The sequence below is a fragment of the Corythoichthys intestinalis genome, chromosome 1 (genome assembly GCF_030265065.1).
Source record: "Corythoichthys intestinalis isolate RoL2023-P3 chromosome 1, ASM3026506v1, whole genome shotgun sequence".
Lineage (NCBI taxonomy): Eukaryota > Metazoa > Chordata > Actinopteri > Syngnathiformes > Syngnathidae > Corythoichthys > Corythoichthys intestinalis.
Window position 1 is genome coordinate 70068743 of NC_080395.1, and position 17994 is coordinate 70086736.

Consider the following 17994-nt stretch of genomic DNA (forward strand, 5'->3'; position numbering starts at 1 on the left):
ATAATCTAAATTCAGTCAAGCCTGTTTTAACATGGAGTAACTTGTCACCGTATTAACTTAAAAGCTGAGATGTACTCATGCTTTCATAAACAGATTCAAATTCTAACAGAAAATGCTTACAAAGGGCAGCCTCTCAGGCCACTATGACCATTACCTAAATTCAAACATATCAGCCTATAATTGTCTAACTCCTTAACTCACAAAGGCTTATTCTAGGAGCCTAATAATGCATTATTTGGAATGGGAAAGCAAATTGCAACTCACCAGCAACGTCTGTGCTGTTGTTTGGGTGCTTACAGACACACCTGTGGCCTATACTACGAAGCCGGTTTTCTGGCTTAGCAGGGTAACTTCGAGAGTAACTTTATCACGTGCGACGTAAGTTCGCGGCTATGAGAGACTACGAAAGGTGGATATGTTGGAACCGAGAAGTGTTGCCATGGCAACACACGCCACACGCCAAACCTGGTCGTGTCAGAGTTAGATCTTGCTTAACATCAGGATTCCAATTAACCACGCTCTATTTAAACAGCACTCCTCCGCGGACGTGTCCTCCTGACAATGACAGCGTACTTGGATGACCCATACGACATTGGCGCGCGGATTGTGAGGGGCTCTCTCCGGAGGGCACGGGTATTTCGGGACCGCCAGAATCCGCTGGCGTACCCGGAAGATGTTCTCCATGAAAGATATAGATTTTCAGCTGAGGGAATTCTTTACCTGTGCCAACTGATCTAGGCAGACGTCACTAATGTAACCCGCCGAGTCAGGCCCTCACAACCGCGCAGATTGTGTGTGCCTGTCCGTGCGCTCTTTCGCCAGGGACAATATATGTATTCCATCGGTGATGCTGAATATCTGCATAAGAACACTGTATGCCGTGCGATTCGGAGTGGGGTATGGAAACGCTTCAAATTGATGCATTTATAATAATCATAGAAATATGTAGACTATTTAAACATTGAGAAAACTTGCGTTTTTTTCTGCCAACTCGAGGAGATTAAATTAAATGTCAAATCCACTGATAGGACAGACGCACAAATATAAAAGATATAAATTTTTATTGAATATGCATCTTACAGTCTTGTTTAACTGTGAAAAATCGTTACAAAAGACGGGCTTTTATTTACGCAACAACGCATGGCATCCCCGCATTTCCTTCTTCTCCTGAGTCCTCACAAATATAACATAATTTTATTTTTTTTGGGGGGGGGGGGTTGTCGGGCTCGGGCCTGCAAATCAAGTTTATTGATCGGACTCGGGTCGAGTCGGGCTGGATTTTTTAGGCCCAGACTAAAAAAAAAACATACGTATTCGTACAGTCAAGGGGACTAAACATACAATCATCCTGTTTCGTGTGGTGATGCGTGACAATTATTTCTTACTGTTAATGTACCAAATCTTATTTTATTGTCCTGAGAGCAGGCTTTATTTCTTTTCATGGACATAAGTAAACTGGCATATTGACGTATTCACAAATCACATGATCTGTAAATTCGCTGTCAACAGACCCGTTGCGCTCTACTCGCCGAAGCGGTGTTGGATTTCGCGGTGAGGGTGGATTTTAATTCCTCATATTTCCGCATGATCATCGCGCATTCCTCCTCCGTGAAGTAAGGTGCCCGTGCCATCGTCACAAGTAGTGTTTGACTCTGGTCACCGCCCCCTTTTATGTGAACGTGCAGTAACTCTGACTGGGTTGACACAGGTTCGACTAATCAACCTCATAATCAGCGTCGTAGTACCGATTGACCACAAACTAGACAACCAGGTTTTGTCAACTCCGGTTACCCGATGGTAAACTGGATTACTTCTGGGGAGGTTGAACTCGGTTCGTAGTATAGGCCACTGATTCCCCTTACCTATATAACAGTGCTTAGAGACACACCTGGCCTCCATCCCTCCATTAGTGGATCATTAGAGGCCAACTCTTGGGTGGCGCTCCAACTAGTGGCACCAGGGGTGACTACATTAAAATTCTAAACGGGTGAGTCAGTGGTAAAGACAGGAAAGGAGAATTTGTGGAAAATAGAAAAAAATTGAGAAAGTGAAAGATTCGCTTAAGCTGGATCTTTGGATCTTTCTTTGCTACGACAGACAAATCTTGTCCAAACATCGTATAAGCACAACATTATGAAAAAGGCGTCAGCCTGAGATGTCATGCAGCCATATAGACCCCACTCACCAACGTCACACAATGACGTGTCGTGTCAATGACGTGTCCGGCCACCATATTGTCCGTCATTGTTTATCCGTATTCTCAATGGTTTCAATTTGTCGTACTATAGTGCAATTCATGGAAGCCCCGGGGCTTTCAGATGCTGTAAACTTATTGGATGCCTTGCATAAAAGGCGTTAGGTGGAAAAGCTTCAGTCTATCCATTCGCCAGATCCATATTTGATGCCTAAATCAATATTTTTCGACCCGCTGTCTTCGCCGTCTCTGCCTGACATCTGCTATCCTGATATCTACAACTATCTTCTCCACAGAAACTCAGCCTATTCTCACGAAAGTTTGAAAAACCTTTAAGAGTTTAAGACTCTAAGCAACATTACCCCGTGTGACCCTTCCAATTTTCTAAAATGGCGATAATCAATACCAAAAAAAGTTGACTGCGATGGCCAACGCTTCAAGGATAGGTGGATATTGGACTATTTCTTCAATAAAATACGTAACAACTGTGTCTGCCTCATTTGCAAAGAGACAGTCACTGTTTTCAAAGAGTTCGATTTGACGCGATATTACCAAACAAGACATGCTGACATGTACGACAACATTACAGGAAGATACGCACCGAGAAATTAAAGCAACTTGAAGCTAATTTAATTTCACAGCAGCAGTATTTCGCAAGAGCCCGAGGGTCGGAAGAGAACGCCACAAAGGCAAGATTGTTGAAGTTATGAATTAAAGAAAAATAATGAAAAAGCAAATGGGACACACAGAGGGGCTTGCTAAAATTTCTTTAAATGTATTGTTCTACGTAAATCAGCCCAGGTAACCCCCCACATTTTTACCACACCAAATCTGGCCCCCTGTTCGAAAAGTTTGGACACCTCTGTTTAACTGATGATCCGCAGACGAGGCCAGCTTCTTTCACTTGTTACCAGCTAAATATTATTTAAAAAAAAAAGAATTTGGAAGAAATAAGCATCTTGAATTTGAAACTGTATGTTGTCGGCGATTAGCCTCGCAATGATGTTAATTGTGGTTGTCAGCCCAAAACCCTCTAAATATATATTAAATGCATCTTACCAGATATAAAATGACAACTACATAATCTGTGGTGATCGTTTGGTGCCCAGTTTTCTTGTCGAATTGCAGCAGTCCATCTCACTCACCTCTCCGGGTCTCTCGGAATACGGTAGAACTTCAAGTCTCTCTGTCTTTCTTCTCTGTTACTGCAACCAACCGCCACACACGCCTTCACCATTTTGATTATTAATGTTAACAAGCAGAAAAACATGCCATAATAGGAGGAATTTACGTAGCGGTAATGCGTAAACACGACGAGCTGACGGACAATATGGTGCGGAGGTGTGGTTGTGATGCCATGTGAGTGGGGTCTATTGAATTGGCAATATAATAATAATAATAATAATAATAATAATACATTAAACCACGTTGCAAAGCGAACACAAGAGGGCGCTGTAGGACAGCACAAAAATTCTGCTGTATAACTTCACCAAAAGGCAGAATACTGAATTAAATTTCTGACAGTACGACATTACGGTATGTGCTGTATTCTGCTAAGAGAAGAATTCTGCTGTAAAACTTAACCAAAAGGCAGAATACTGAATAAAACCTCTTACAGTACGACATTATCGTATGTGCTATATTCTGCTAAAAGAGGAGTTCTGTTCATAAGCACTGTTAGATTTAGGAATAGCAATAAAGGGAAATCTTTAAGTGTACCCCCCCCCCCCCCCCCCACACACACACACAAAAAAAGGACTATAACATGTTTGAGTGGGTTCACCCATGACTAGGTGCAAATAGACACGCTCAGGTAGCGAGATTGTCAGTGCAGGGATTAGCAATCAGGTAGCATGGAATAGGATGTGAAAATAGCCACACTTACATGGATTTTCATAATACTGGGTTCCACACCTCACATGATTTGTGTACGCCCACCCCGCCTAATCACGTCCCCTTTTGACTCACCTCCCTTTCTCTTTATTTCTCAGGCCCCCCGCATGGTGTCCATGGGTAAATATAATTAGCTAGATGTGACATATTTATGTCACACTGCTGTTGCCATAGTGTGCACTTCCTGTGGGCGTGGTATTACAGTATAAAAAGGAATCTCTGTTATGCCTCTGATATATATGATGAGAAGCACACTGAATAAAGAAGTGTTGTTCCATTCAAGTCTCGGCCTTACATGTACTTAGATCAGTTTAGTACATAACAAAAGTGTTGTTCCATTCAAGTCTCGGCCTTACATGTACTTAGATCAGGGAAGTACATAACACTAACGATAGCAGCACTACTGGACTGTCTCAGGAAATTAGAATACACAATATTCTAATTTTCTGAGACAGTCCTGTATATTGTTCTATGTAAAGGACGTCAGCCAAGGTCGGCACCCCACATTTTTACCACGCCAAATCTGGTCCCCTTTGCAAAAAGTTTGGACACCCCTGCTTTAAATGGTGGATTAATGTACAGGACTGTCTCAGAAAATTAGAATATTGTGTATTCTAATTTCCTGAGACAGTCCAGTATGTTCATAGGTAGCATAGGCGTTGAACAATGTATTTCTTGTTGTTTGTCTTCTCCTTCTGTCTGTTTGCTTTTCTGTCGCCCCATAACCCCTTGCTGCTCGCTGCTTTCTTGTAAATAAAACAATGGGGAAAAAAACTTACAACATAGCATAACATAACATACAACATAAGTGCTTTCTTAACACTGCCTACTAATTTAAAAGAAAAAATCCTTTTCGCAAAATCATTTAAATTATGATTGATGGAATTACGGCACTATTTTTTCCTGAGAACTGGTAGCAGGTCTGTATTTTGTTAGATTCGATTTTTTCTTTGATCCAACACATTTTTGCTATTCTAATTACATATATTGTTTATAAATTATTACATTGAAATTATTGTTACACTTTTTTAAATGATTTAAAAAAAAAAAACTTTTCTGGATTATGCGTCATGAGCTTTTAATTAAAGCTAAAAACACAGTCGGAGTTTTCTGAACAGTGGTTTTCTCAGGTGCCTTTTTTAAGGAACTGAAACTGGGGTAGTTCCGGGATAGGGCTTGGGGGAGTCCCAAGTCTTTGTTTCGATCACCCAAGCACGAGCACTAGCTCCTGAAAGCAGGTGCTCAGCAGGCCTACGTTAGGGGGCTGGAGGCGGGGATATGTGCAGCTAAAGACGCGTAAATTCATATTGAATCCAACCCTTGAGCAGAAAGGACGTAAACCCAAGCAGCAGTGGTCAGTGTATTATGGCAGTGTGGTCTTCTGAAGAGGTCCAACAAAACACGAGGGAGCCTTGGAGCCTTGCACACAAGCCCGGCTTTTGAAACGATCCGGAAGACATGGATGCCACTGGCTTTGAGCGGTCAAAAGACTTGGGGGATCGATCGTTCTGCCAGATCAGCATACTTTATCAGAATAGCATACTCGTATGTCAGTCTGACAACGACGTCTTTCATGCGTACGTAGAATGCTTCTGTGACGTATGCTATGACAATGTTCTATTAGGTGGGTCATTTCAGAATTATAATACGATTTACGCTCTTTCCTTCACATTTTCAACACAAGACAACCGTCCTTTTTTTTAATCCATGATTTTTTTTTTGCAATCGGAAAGCAGTTCAAAAACAAAATGCTTCGCTCCTTTTGGGTATTATTGTAAGTAAATCCAAAAAAAAAAAAAATGTATCCAATTAAATCAAACCATCGTTAAAATCAATAATTTGCTTCCCAGTCGTCTCCGGTATGCCACTGCGATGAATGGAAAGCTAGTTCATGTACAATACTATGTATGTGCGCACATGCGCTGTAATGAAGAGTATCCTCATACAATGGGCATAATACTGTATGTTCGAACACCGGCAAACCAAGGGCTCTCAAGGGCTCTCAGCTATGGACTCCGTACTCATAAATGACCAAACCACTCTTAATGATCCCGGTAAGTTCCAATAATTATTTTCACACACTCACAATGATCTTGAATGTAATAGTAACTAATGTGGTCTATTGTTTGCGAGCCTGTTAGCCACTGCTAATTTAACAAACAAGCAACAAAGTTATTGTAAAATGTGCGACCTTCCAGTGCTTTTCTTTTTGCCTTCATTTCTCTTTATTAGTGCGGCTTCCCATATATCTGTTATGTTTTGATACTTGAGAACTGTATGATAATCACCATTACTCATTTTAGAATTGTTGACCATGGATTTTGAAGCCCTCTGAAGCAGCATGCCTTTTCAATGGATTTCACCATCGTGTAGCTCATCTGGCTCAATGTGTGTTTTATTCCATTGTATTTTCTTTTTTTCTTTTTTCTTTTTTTGCCCTATTTCTTGTTGGCCTACTATGAATACAAAAGTGTGAACTCAGTGCTTCACGCTAAAAAATAGTCAAATAGTTTGTAATTACTATTGATAAAAAAGTTTGTGCATGCAATAGCCACTTTACTAACATAGCCTACAGTGTTTCATTTTCTTTCCGGTTCATTTTTCTTTGTTGTTGTGGCTTCCTATATATTTACCATGGGTTCATAACACTGAACGGTATATCACAATTTATTGCTTTTTAGGGTTTAGGACTGCAGAATCTTGCAGTTCCCCACCCTACAGGATCGTTGCAGAACAAATCACGTAAGAGACCATGCAAAGGTCATCAGTGTTTTCTTTTGGCCCAGAAAAGAAAGTGAGATGACTTGGTCCAGTATTTGCAGCAACGCACAGGGACGGGACACCGCCCCAACCACAAGAGTTACTTGATTTGATTTGGAGCAGGCAGATAGAAGAATGCTGGAGCACAACGAAGGGTTCTCAAAACACCATACCACATAGGATGGATGAACACACCACCAAGGCACTGCTCTTCTGTGGATGACGGAGCCATTGTGTCTGTTCCTGAGGGGTTGGCAAAAAAAAAAAAAAAAAAAAATCCAGTACTTGTGATGAACAATGAAACAAAATAATGCTTTCCCATTTAGCCCAACTCTGATTTTCCACTGTAAATAAAGTTTCATTTGATTTCATTTGATTTTATGACATGCACATTTTGTCCATTCAAGGACAAACTTTTAACAATGCACAACATACAGTGCCTTGCAAAAGTATTCGGCCCCCTTGAACCTTGCAACCTTTCGCCACATTTCAGGCTTCAAACATAAAGATATAAAATTTTAATTTTTTGTCAAGAATCAACAACATGTGGGACACAATCGTGAAGTGGAACAAAATTTATTGGATAATTTAAACTTTTTTAACAAATAAAAAACTGAAAAGTGGGGCGTGCAATATTATTCGGCCCCCTTGCGATAATACTTTGTAGCGCCACCTTTTGCTCCAATTACAGCTGCAAGTCGCTTGGGGTATGTTTCTATCAGTTTTGCACATCAAGAGACTGACATTCTTGCCCATTCTTCCTTGCAAAACAGCTCGAGCTCAGTGAGGTTGGATGGAGAGTGTTTGTGAACAGCAGTCTTCAGCTCCACAGTCCACAGATTCTCGATTGGATTCAGGTCTGGACTTTGACTTGGCCATTCTAACACCTGGATACGTTTATTTTTGAACCATTCCATTGTAGATTTGGCTTTATGTTTTGGATCATTGTCCTGTTGGAAGATAAATCTCCGTCCCAGTCTCAGGTCATGTGCAGATACCAACAGGTTTTCTTCCAGAATGTTCCTGTATTTGGCTGTATCCACCTTCCTGTCAATTTTAACCATCTTCCCTGTCCCTGCTGAAGAAAAGCAGGCCCAAACCATGATGCTGCCACCACCATGTGTGACAGTGGGGATGGTGTGTTCAGGGTGATGAGCTGTGTTGCTTTTACACCAAACATATTGTTTTGCATTGTGGCCAAAAAGTTAAATTTTGGTTTCATCTGACCAGAGCACCTTCTTCCACATGTTTGGTGTGTCTCCCAGGTGGCTTGTGGCAAACTTTAAACGAGACTTTTTATGGATATCTTTGAGAAATGGCTTTCTTCTTGCCACTCTTCCATAAAGGCCAGATTTGTGCAGTGTACGACTGATTGTTGTCCTATGGACAGACTCTCCCACTTCAGCTGTAGATCTCTGCAGTTCATCCAGAGTAATCATGGGCCTCTTGGCTGCATCTCTGATCAGTTTTCTCCTTGTTTGAGAAGAAAGTTTGGAAGGACGGCCGGGTCTTGGTAGATTTGCAGTGGTCTGATGCTCCTTCCATTTCAATATGATGGCTTGCACAGTGCTCCTTGAGATGTTTAAAGCTTGGGAAATCTTTTTGTATCCAAATCCGGCTTTAAACTTCTCCACAACAGTATCTCGGACCTGCCTGGTGTGTTCCTTGGTTTTCATAATGCTCTCTGCACTTTAAACAGAACCCTGAGACTATCACAGAGCAGGTGCATTTATACGGAGACTTGATTACACACAGGTGGATTCTATTTATCATCATTGGTCATTTAGGACAACATTGGATCATTCAGAGATCCTCACTGAACTTCTGGAGTGAGTTTGCGGCACTGAAAGTAAAGGGGCCGAATAATATTGCACGCCCCACTTTTCAGTTTTTTATTTGTTAAAAAAGTTTAAATTATCCAATAAATGTTGTTCCACTTCACGATTGTTTCCCACTTGTTGTTGATTCATGACAAAAATTTTTTATTTCATATCTTTATGTTTGAAGCCTGAAATGTGGCGAAATGTTGCAAGATTCAAGGGGGCCGAATACTTTTGCAAGGCCCTGTATATACATGTGTTGAATAAAACAAATATATAATAAATATCTCATCAAATACATTTTATTAAGCAATTGTATTTGGCAAGTAATAAAATGCAACAATATGATTTCTTAAATGTCCCAGACAGTTTACTTTCCTAATCTCTGTGCCTTGTCCTTGAAGTTGACCTGTGGAACCTAGGCCAGTTTAAAACGGTCAGAATGACAAGGCAGTTTTATCAAGAGCCAAACATGTGTATAGTCACCAATCACTAAAATGTCTCTTTACTGGTATCAATCATGGAACATCCTGTTATAGCAATCAATACATTATTGTGAGCCTTTATTGGTTAAAGCAAATATGTAATAACCATTTAATACTTATCAGCAGCTTTCCTGCTCTTTTTAAGACTGAAAGAGCTTGTAAATTCTACGCTTGAATACCGAGCATAGACGTCGCCTAAGTAGTATCTGCTCTTATTACTATCAGAGAAATCTGATCGAGAGGGCCAAAACATTGTTCTTTACAATTGTATGCAAACTTTTGACCACAACTGTTTGATGGAAATAAAATGATGCCCTGTATAGTGGGGTGAAATCAAAGACACCCAAAAATGAAAGTGAAAGAATGATGCAGCAGACTGGTCATTTTGCCAAAATGTCATTGTACCGACTCAAAATGATTCTCAGTAGTTTGTGCTTGTACACATGCCTGACAACGTCAGGGGTTGCTCCTAAAGAGACGAGGGATGGTGTCCTGGGAGATCTCCCAGATCTGGACCAAGACATAACTAAGCTCCCGGACAGTCTGAGGAGCCACCTGGCAGTGCTGGATGGATCTTAACATAATGTCTCAGAGATGTTGTATCGGGTTTAGGTCAGCTGAACATAAGGACCAGTCAATGGTATCAATGCATTCATTATCCCGGAACTGCTAAAAAAAAGTATCAGTGGCCTAAACCTGGAAAACGATTCTTATTTTGGGGGCCATCTCGTTGTGGCCCCTCTGATGTAGCTGTTATAGATTTCATTGATTCACAACCCTCTCTGCCACCTAACTGACCAGATCAGTATCCCAGACTTTTGACTGAAAGGTTGCTATCCTCTGATTTAAAAGTGTCCCTCTAATTTAAATATTCAAACAACCAGAATTTAACACTGACACTACGAGCCGGTGTGGCCGAAAATAGTGTGTTTTTTGTATCCATGGGATGTCTCTGACTTTGGGAAGGCCTAAAAGCTGTTTTTTTTTTTTTGTTTGTTTGTTTTTTTTTATTTATTATTATTTTTTTTTTGCAACCTACTTAAACTCAAATGCAATTGGTTGGTTTCCATGTCACTCTCAAAACCAGCATGCCTAGCTTGGCCATCACTCTGATGTGAGAAGCTCTAACCAACAATATACTTTGACACTGCTGATTGGATAAAATGCTTTCAGGATAGGTACCTTTTTGTTGCTGATGTGATTTTGACAGACATGTTGACCATTCATTCATTCATTCATTACGAGGGTCACAGGGTTGTTGGAGTCTTCCCATTAAATAAATGAAATTAGTATATAGTCCTCTGAAATCACAGAAGTCCCTGTGGGTTCTCGACTGTTATTTAGACAGGTTGATTGTTAGATCGTATCTATAATAATAATACATTTTATTTCTAGAGCGCTTTACAAGCCACACAAAGACGCTTCCCTAGATTGATGGAATCACAACAAAAAAATCATAAAAGATTGAAAACACGATAAAGATACGTAAAGATATAACAGAGCTAGGGATCATGGTGGGTTGAGTCTGGATTCGAAGAGTAAAAGGGTTAATATACTGCGAAGATCAGGGGGTAGGGAGTTCCAGAGCTGGGCGGCACAGTAACTAAAAGCTCTGGAACCAAAGGTGGAGAGACAGACACAGGGGACAAAAACGTGGGGGATAGTGGAAGAGCGGAGCGGACAGGGTGGATTGTTTATACAGAGTAGATTACAGAGTTAGGGAGGCGACAAGCCATGGAGTGCTTTCAAGGTAATTATGATTATGTAATTGATTCTTTGTCTGACTGGAAGCCAGTGAAGTTGACGGAGGATGGAGGTGATGTGTTGTGTGGTGGGGGTCCGAGTGATGATGCATGCTGCTGTGTTCTGGAGGAGCTGTCTTGTGTCTATAACTCGCCGATGTACATCTCCAGGAACCCCCCCCCCCCCCCCCCCCCAACGATAATTGAAATCGAATTGAAATTGTAGAGGTGGAGCTAATTTACATTTTTTTTTAAATGTCAGATTTAACATTGAAAAGAGATATATATATAAGACAATGTTTCCCCTTTACCCCAAAATACAATAAAAAAAAACTTTTATCTATAAAACATGTTACTGTCCCATTGAATTGTTTTTAAACAAGAATAACATAAAAATGCTTGTTTTTATTAAATGCTTCATTGAGTGAATCCACTCAAATCCGCTAATGCTGCTCAAACGCACACAACGATTTGCCACATAGGCTGTATTGGCTGAGCCAAAATTGTGTTGGTTCGTTCCACTGAAATGGATCTACGTGACCTCTGCATTGTAATTTACATACGTTGCTAATTACTACCAAAAAAAAAGTTCTACTCACGGTTTCCAGTCATTTTTTAGTAATTAGCGTTTTCGTGTCGGTCTTTTTTTCCCCCGTGGCGCAGTGATATTGATACGGCGGAGTCGTATCGTCAGTGTGTGAAGCCATTTTAGGTCACGTGCACCAATAGGAGACGAGGACTGTTGCTATGCACTTCGATAAACAAACAATATGGCGGCGACCGTGCCAAGCTACAACACGAGCGAAGATGAACCAAAGATAAGAAAACCGCATTCGGAATTTAGTCAAAAGGCATCGAAACGATGCTATATGCATCTCTCAACTGTCCAAGGGCGAAAAAGGGCAGGAATTTGGAAAAAACGTGCAGAGCCTGCGTGGTTGCGTCAGACAATGGCTTTCTTCCCAGGCTCCGTCGAAGGATCTTGCTGAAAATGCGTCGACTGGGATTTTTAACGACATTCACTACAGGTAAGCCACACGCACGCCTTTACTACAAGGTTAATTGTTATTAACTTATGCTAAAAAAAAATCTTATTTAAACTAGTGTCGTAACGATACCATTTTTTAGCCCAGATATCAATACCACTTTGTTATAAAATGTATATAGGGTACAGTGTGTCGAAAGTGAATCCAGTAGAACTTTTTATTGCATACCAGTTATGGGTGACAATGGCTAAATAAACCTTTTGGCTCAAGAACATCAAGCTGTAGTCAATAAAAGCCCTGATACTGACGTGGCAGTGATTGCTGTTAGTCTGCAGATAGATTTACAGTGTAAATTGCATTTTTTCACAGGAGGAGGCAACAGAGCGAGGACTGACGTCTCTAAGGTCTCTGCAGCTCCTGGCACTAGTGTGTGTTCAGCACTCATTGGCATCCATACATTCACAGGTTGTGACTCTGCTTGTGCCTTTCATGGCAAAGGCAAAAAAAAACCTTTTCTTTTGCACGTCATAAAAAAGAATACCTGACTGGGTTTGCAAAGCTGGGCAGCAGTTTTAAACTTGACCTACAAACATTTAACACGTTGTGTAAATACGTGTGCCACCTGTTTTGCCAGTCATGTGCCAAAAATGATGCCAAATGCAGATCTTTCTGTATGGCCTCGTCAGTCTTGCCAGAACATTCTATTCCCCCCAAAACTGATGCTCTGTACCAACATCGCAGGACAGCAGACTATCAAGCAGCAATTATGAAACGTTGTCTGACAGTTAAAATGTGTGCCCCTTCACCCATTGGGAATGGGTGGGACATTGAGGATGGGCAGTTGGCAGTGACATGGATGACTAAAAATCCTGCACGATACTGTTTTGCAAGTAGTCAACTGTAGTTGAAAGGCAACCAATTGTGACATGGGAAGATGTTCCTGTATGTCTGCAAAACTTTCTTGTACTGATTTATATCGGTGCCAAGCATGTGAGAATGTTTCCAAAGAAACAGAAGACACTTGGATAGGATGATGACTTTGAGTAAAGCGATTTTGAGGAGTAATGTTGTCATGTACAGTTTTACTATTCTTTTATTTCTATTTTTTTTATTCGTTTTTCAATATTTGTATGTGTAATAATGTGTATTTCTATAGTATGAGATACTTCCATGTTTAAATAAATGTGTACCAACAGTACTATACTTGAATGATTCCAACCTTTTGTGTATATACAGTGTGATTAAAAAAGGCTGTGCCAAAATCAAAATGCCATGTCAAAAACGAAAAACATAAAAAAAAAAAAAAAAACTACCTTGGACAGATGTAGGAAGTAACTAAGTTTAATTTCATGTTTTCATAGTACTCAAATATGGCCATCACCAGCAGCATGGACAACATCAAGTTGACATGAGAATTCCTCCCTCCCGCGTTGATTGCGTCTGTTATGTAATCTTTCATGTCATCAATATTCGCTGGAAGTGGTGGAACATACACTTAGTGTATAACATACGTTATGTGCCATAAAGATGGATAACGAACTTTGTCTTTAACATACCAACACGTCCAGCAAGTACTGATGATGTGAAATATCGAACAACAGTTGCAATCAAGACAATAACTGCGACATGCACACGTTTGAGAGGAATTCTCATCGTGGCTTGATTTTGTCCGTGCTGCTGGGTGTGCTCACATTTGAGCACTTGTGAAACATGAAATAAAACTTGGAAGTTATCTTCAACACGTGTCCATCACTTCTTTTGTGATGTCTTTCATTTTTTAAGTATCACCTTATGATTTTGGCACATTATATTTTTGATCACCCTTTAATTTTTTTGTCTTATTCCATTTTTGCCATGATTCACATCTAGGAGGGTGTGGTAGCAATTGGGTTGATTTTCAGCTATTTATGATCATGGCGTGCATTTTTTATTTTATATATTTCATTGCATAGTAGGTTGTGATATTTTTAATATGACACATAAGCCTTTAGCTTAATTCAATATATATTTCATTGTGCTGGGTGCAAATCATTAATGTTGAAGTGTTTCCTTCAAGAAATTAGCTACATTTCTCATTCTGAATTCACCTATGTGTATACTAAGGCACCAATACTTGTTTCAAATGTTTGGTAGATGTGTTTATGACATTTGATAAAGATTTTGTGTTGCCAGAATTAATATAACAATTAAAACAAGCAAAAACAGCAACACTAGATCTGTATTTTTGTGTATTCACATCAGGATACATTTCTGGCTGGTGACTAAGTTAGGAGGGTATTGGCTTTGAAAAAATCAATTTTCTAAGCACTTTTTCCATGGTCCCAATAAAGCCATATTTCCACAAGCTTGTCCATTCGCAGCACTTCCTGGTCAACTCTAATCTTTTAATGGACGACAGTCTCACAGAAGAAGTTGTAGCTGTCAGTGAAGGGTGTTTCAGTTCTGAAAAACACGCACACACACATAAACCATGTGAGAACTGTTTCATCCATATCATATTTACATAATCTTCCAATCCAAATTATATAGGCTTGTCTATTCTGCCATTTTTTCCTTAATAAAATTATCAAATAGGTTTTTGGAACTACGGTTAAACAGACTAAATACTATGTTATTTGTCAATCTAAACTTTTTGCTCAAAGTTAACAATCTAACATCATAATAATGACCGCTACAGTCCAGAACTCACATTGCAAGTCTTAACTTCATATGTGATCTGACCAGAAGCCCACAACTCCCATAGTTATTCACAACAAAAGGCGTGTGTGTGGCTTACCTGTAGTCAATGTCGTTAAAAATCCCGGTCGACGCATTTTCAGCAAGATCCTTCGACGGAGCCTGGGAAGAAAGCCATTGTCTGACGCAACCACGCGGGCTCTGCACGTTTTTTCCAAATTCCTGCCCTTTTTCGCCCTTGGACAGTTGAGAGATGCATATAGCATCGTTTCGATGCCTTTTGACTAAATTCCGAATGCGGTTTTCTTATCTTTGGTTCATCTTCGCTCGTGTCGTAGCTTGGCACGGTCGCCGCCATATTGTTTGTTTATCGAAGCGCATAGCAACAGTCCTCGTCTCCTATTGGTGCACGTGACCTAAAATGGCTTCTTCACACACTGACGATACGACTCCGCCGTATCAATATCACTGCGCCACGGGGGAAAACAAAGACCGGCACGAAAACGCTAATTACTAAAAAATGACTGGAAACCGTGAGTAGAACTTTTTTTTTGGTAGTAATTAGCAACGTATGTAAATTACAATGCAGAGATCATGTAGATCCATTTCAGTGGAACGAAATCCATTTTCTAAGCACTTTTTCCATGGTGCCAATACAGCCTAACATGTTTAACAGGGTAAATGAGTCGGCTCTTTTGAAGTGTAGCGCTCCCAAGCTTCTCTAGCATGATCAAAGTTTGTACGCCTGTCACTCATCGTTACCTTTAACAGACAACCTACAGCTTCCCTGGTGATTAAGAAAAGCAGCAGGAGGGAGGGTGAGAGGCTATACGTGATCGGATCAGAACAGCGTTATAAAACACTATCTTTTTTTTTAATTGGGGGGAAAAAATCCGCGATGGACCGAGGGCGCGAAGTTTGAAGTGCGAAGTAGCGAGGGATCACTGTAATTCTTGCATTTTGTGGCACAAAACCAGAAGGAGAGATAAATTAATACGGTGTGTGGAAAGATGGATACACAACTAATTTCCAATACTTGCGTCTGCGCAACTATTGAATTTGCTTTAAAAAAAAAAAGAAAAAAAAATTGTGAGTATTTTTTGTGTCTGACACACATCCTCTCTCGCCTCAGTTGTTGGTGATAACCATCATTAGCTGTTGAAGTATTTAGAGTAAAAATGTGTGGAATTTTGAACATTTACTTTCAGCTAGTTTACATGGATCCCTAAATTTTTTCCTTCCAACTTTAAAGTTCAGATGAGAAGCTACAATGGGCATTGTAAAAGAAAACAGTCCATCACAATAGACCAAGAACAGTATATACCATAGTACTCAGTTTTTGCACTTTTTCCAGTAAATATCTTTTATCATTATCAATAATAGTATATGTATTAACAAACAAATCTTTTTTTTTTCCCAAAATATGTATGTCATGAAGATTCCTTGAAATTCAAAAATTTTTTAAGAGTATTTTACAATTTCAGAGATTGTTTATGTTGGCTACCTTCTGTTTGTCATTCTAATTTTCTCCAGCCCTTGGCGTCCTGGTACACCTAAGTCTTCGCGAACTGGTACACCTAAGTCTTCGCACTACATTACGAGTGGCTTTGTGCATCTGCAGCACATGGTGGAGATGGCCTTGATTAAAACACTGACAGGAAAAGCCCGAAACATTGGCCTCTACATTAAGAAAATGCCATACCCCTGCTATGGTGAAACTAATTTGTAAGTCCTTCATTGTCAAAGTTCAGAATGTTAAAATTTTAACCCCAATTATTCAGGACTTCTGTTTTGAGCTTAAAGTCAATGACAGTCTGAGATTCAATACAAGAATTGTATCTTTACAAATCTAATTTAAAGCAAACTTTTTATTCTTGTGGTGCTGCTAGTATAGAAAGGCTGCCATACCAGGCTTCCCTTGAAAAAGAGATTGTTGTTTCTCAATGGTAAAATATGAGGGCAGTTTACATGGTGATGCTGCAACACAGAGACACAACGATTGTTTTGCGGAATGGCCTCGCCTGTACATGGTGACGGCGAAAACGGAAGATGCAAACCTTGGATTCCAACCTACAAAGTGGAACGCGGGGATTGCTCCGAAACCATATGAATGGAATCCTCTCGGCCCGATGACATCAGCACTGGCACACGTAAATTTGGGCATGCACAGTCGCTGTTACTAAACATTCAAAACGACAAAAATGGCGGAATGTAGGCTTTTATTTCCTATTTTTAAATTTAAATCGCGTGTTGTGCCTTTTGAAGCAAAAGAAAATACTGAGTGGACGTCATTGCTTCTAGTGGGCAGGTGTTGTCTTCCGGTCTGAAGAGGTTGTTGTCAAGGAAGTAAATCATTGTCATTGTGTGCACTGCACCCTAGGGCCTGGCACAAATACTGCAAGTCTTCACATGGAAGTGCGGCATCGTTCGAATTGATACATACCCATGTAAATTCAAACATGAAATGGGTCGCCATGTAAATAGCCCCATTGACAATTAAAATGTTCACCCTGATTATTACAGTTTTTCAATATTTTCCTTGTGCCAGCACATAGTCACAATTATAAATAAAGGTATCCCTTGCGTTTAATTTTTGTGTCAACAAAAGTTGAATACGCCCACCACAAAGTGCACTGCAATTTTCATACAGCTTTTGTCTTGAATCTCAAAAGATTGTGCAAGTCTTGCAAATTTTTCTGGCGGTTAAGTGTATTGTATATACTGTAGTTTTCATTCTTACTAATATACTGTATGTGTCCAGTGTAATTTCTTGTAAAATACATATTAACCATCTAAAACTATGTTTTGTTCCCACAGATTTCCAAACATGTCTGTTTTACTTCCACTTGTACTTGTACTGCTTTGGATGTTTAACGTCGCAGTGACAATTAAAGACTTGGTTTATGAGAAAGAAGCCCGTCTGAAAGAAACCATGAAAATGACGGGACTTAAAACAGGAACACTGTGGCTTAGCTGGTTCATCACCAGTCTTGTGTTTTACCTGCTGAGTACAGTAATAATTGTCATGACACTTAAGGCAAGTACAACTCCACACAGGAAAGCCGAACTTGAACCCTTGATCGCAGAACTGTGTCAACTATTACATAAAACATTTGAAAAAATGAGACAAATTGGTTAAATTTTGTCTCTGCTTAACCAATTTCCGTCACTAAGAAAATCGTACACCAATAGACGAATGCAGTGGTTTTCAACTGCTGTGCTGTGGCAAACTACCTCACCGTGGCATGGTGTCTGGTGTACAAAGGAAAATCATCCTCTTTCACCTAATAGGTGAACTTCACTATTTTCACCTAATGATGAAATAATAATGAAGGTGGATGGTTTTCCGCGGCACATTGGACGCAACGCTACAGCACGGGTATGCGGCACACTGGTTGAAAAACGGCTGAAAAACACTGGACTAATAAAACATGTTCA

The 17994-nt window shown here is 40.0% G+C and overlaps 1 protein-coding gene across 1 annotated transcript in view; it reads left to right on the forward strand.

Annotated features, from left to right (window-relative positions):
- Positions 1 to 17994, forward strand: part of LOC130912451 (phospholipid-transporting ATPase ABCA1-like) — a 273656-nt gene that overhangs the window by 105196 nt on the left and 150466 nt on the right. Inside the window, exons 13-14 of the mRNA XM_057830556.1 lie at positions 16115 to 16281; positions 17374 to 17593. Of these exons, the coding sequence (XP_057686539.1) occupies positions 16115 to 16281; positions 17374 to 17593 (387 nt within the window). The remainder of the gene's footprint in view (positions 1 to 16114; positions 16282 to 17373; positions 17594 to 17994) is intronic.